Below are 2,071 nucleotides of genomic sequence, written 5' to 3'. Positions count from 1 at the left end.
GGGGATTGTAACCATGGCAATGAAATGATATAGGATAGGATGAATGTAAAACTAATGTTCTCCCATATAAACTATCACATATGTCACAATAAAACATTTAAAAAAAAATGAGAGAGAGAATGAAAAATTTCCATGAACTTTTTGAAGCTTCCTTATATAAGGCTAGGGGCAAGGAAGGGAAACTTGTGACCCAAACTCTCCTCCTGCTTCCCAATTCCCACTGGCTCCCCACTCCTGGCTGGTATCTGGGTGCTCCTTTCCCTTCAGCCCTGGGGCTCTGCAGAGAGGAAGCTAAGCCATCATGGATCATCAGTGACTGGACACCATAGGAAACATTCTTCCCTGAACTGGTCTGAGATATGTCTTCCTTTTAGCTAGATGTCTGAGGAGAAACATTCCTATTCTCATAGACTGCCTTCCTCCTCCAGCTACTCGGCCTGCCCCTCCTGGAGAAGGTTTCTCACCACAGCATCAGGCAATGGTCCACATACACTGTCCATTCTGACCCTCCCCACTCCTTTTGGTGTCACCTCTCAGCAGAAGGTGGACATGATGTCTGGGACCTAGGCATTGCCATTTGCTTCAGTCTGAGCTCCCGTGAACTGAGCCTCTTATGGGCACCTTGATATTATTAGCAGTTTGGAAAAGAAGACCCCAGCTTTGGTTAATCCCATAAATTAGAAAGTGCTGGCTCCTCTCTCTGCACCTCGATGACCTGAGGGAACATAGGTTGCTCTGATGATTCCACAAGGCTGCGTATCACTAACATTCCCTGCAGCATTGAACTAATTAAACCAGCAATGCTTTGCCCAGCGCTACAAAGAAATAACTATACAAATGCGGTGCCACTGTGGTGCTAGACACTCGTGTGAGCTAAACCTAAAAACCTAGAAAATAACCTAAAAATGTGCTTGAAATGTGTTGAATTCCCTTGTTACTCCTCACAGCATAGGACCTAGAATGGAAATCTCTAGAGTCCCAGTGCCTGTTGATGAATGCCCAGCTTCCTGACTTTGTCCACCTACTCTACTGTTTCTAAGAGAGGAAGATATCACCTCTGTCCATAACCCATCCATTAAACCTTCATGCCAGATAGCAGCCAGTTTTAAGCTGGAGAAACTTTACCTGAAATGCTTAGCAACTAAAGCACATGTATGAACAAATTATAAAATACCATTAAAATGAATGAAGATAATAGTTCATTATCACTCCCTGATCCATTTATAAACTTAAAGGGAAAAAAAAAAATTTTTTTTCATTATACCAATCAAATCTAAGAATGTCATCCAGCAGATGACATGGTCAGGAACATGCTATTGAATTTCTCTCTCTGAGCCTCTTTCCTTTTCCTCAGTTGTTAACTGAAGGAATTGGGATACATCATCTCAAAGGTTCCTGTGTTCTCCAAGCTTCTGTGCCCCACATGGGACCTTCTCGGGTGTCTGATATAGTCCGGACTGCTGTGGTTTTTCTGTCAGACTCAGGGCATGTGTTTCCTTTCCCAGGTGGTGGGTTTTTGTAGTCAACATTCAGGTGGAATGCCAGCTCCTAGTTCCATAAGCATCACTTCTAAGGAGGGTGATGTCTTCTGAGGCACCTTCTCGGTGGGACTATATGGTGGGAAGTGGAAGATGCACAGGCCCATCATAGGGACTTTCACAGCAGGCTCTTTTCTTCTGTCCACAGGCTGTCTTTGACTGTGTAGTGACGTCCTTGAAGAATGTCTTCAACATACTCATTGTCTACAAACTCTTCATGTTCATCTTTGCCGTCATTGCAGTTCAGCTCTTCAAAGGAAAGTTCTTTTACTGCACAGATAGTTCCAAAGACACAGAGAAGGAGTGCATGTAAGTGAACCAGCTCTCACTCACTTTCTGCTCAAGCCTGTCTTGGTGAGGCCTATTCCATCCAGTTCACCTACTCTTTTCTCCTGTCTCTGTCTTAACCTACCTACATTCCTTTCTTAGGTAAAAGAGAAAATAGGAAATCTGTAGATTTTTATTGAGCCCATCTCTTGCGTCAGACTTAGCACAAGCCACTTTGCATTCATCTCATCATTTAAAATCTTTAT

General features: G+C 43.4%; 1 protein-coding gene across 4 annotated transcripts in view; it reads left to right on the top strand.

Moving 5' to 3' along the window:
• CACNA1E (calcium channel, voltage-dependent, R type, alpha 1E subunit) overlaps window positions 1–2,071 on the top strand; it is a 456,151-nt gene that overhangs the window by 376,586 nt on the left and 77,494 nt on the right. For all 4 annotated transcript variants that reach the window (XM_006872551.1, XM_006872554.1, XM_006872553.1 and 1 more), the window contains one exon: window positions 1,687–1,847. In XM_006872551.1, the coding sequence (XP_006872613.1) occupies window positions 1,687–1,847 (161 nt within the window). The remainder of the gene's footprint in view (window positions 1–1,686; window positions 1,848–2,071) is intronic.

Source organism: Chrysochloris asiatica, unplaced genomic scaffold (genome assembly GCF_000296735.1).
Source record: "Chrysochloris asiatica unplaced genomic scaffold, ChrAsi1.0 scaffold00203, whole genome shotgun sequence".
NCBI lineage: Eukaryota > Metazoa > Chordata > Mammalia > Afrosoricida > Chrysochloridae > Chrysochloris > Chrysochloris asiatica.
Note: the sequence above shows the minus strand (reverse complement) of the source record. Positions and strands in the feature narration are given on the sequence as shown.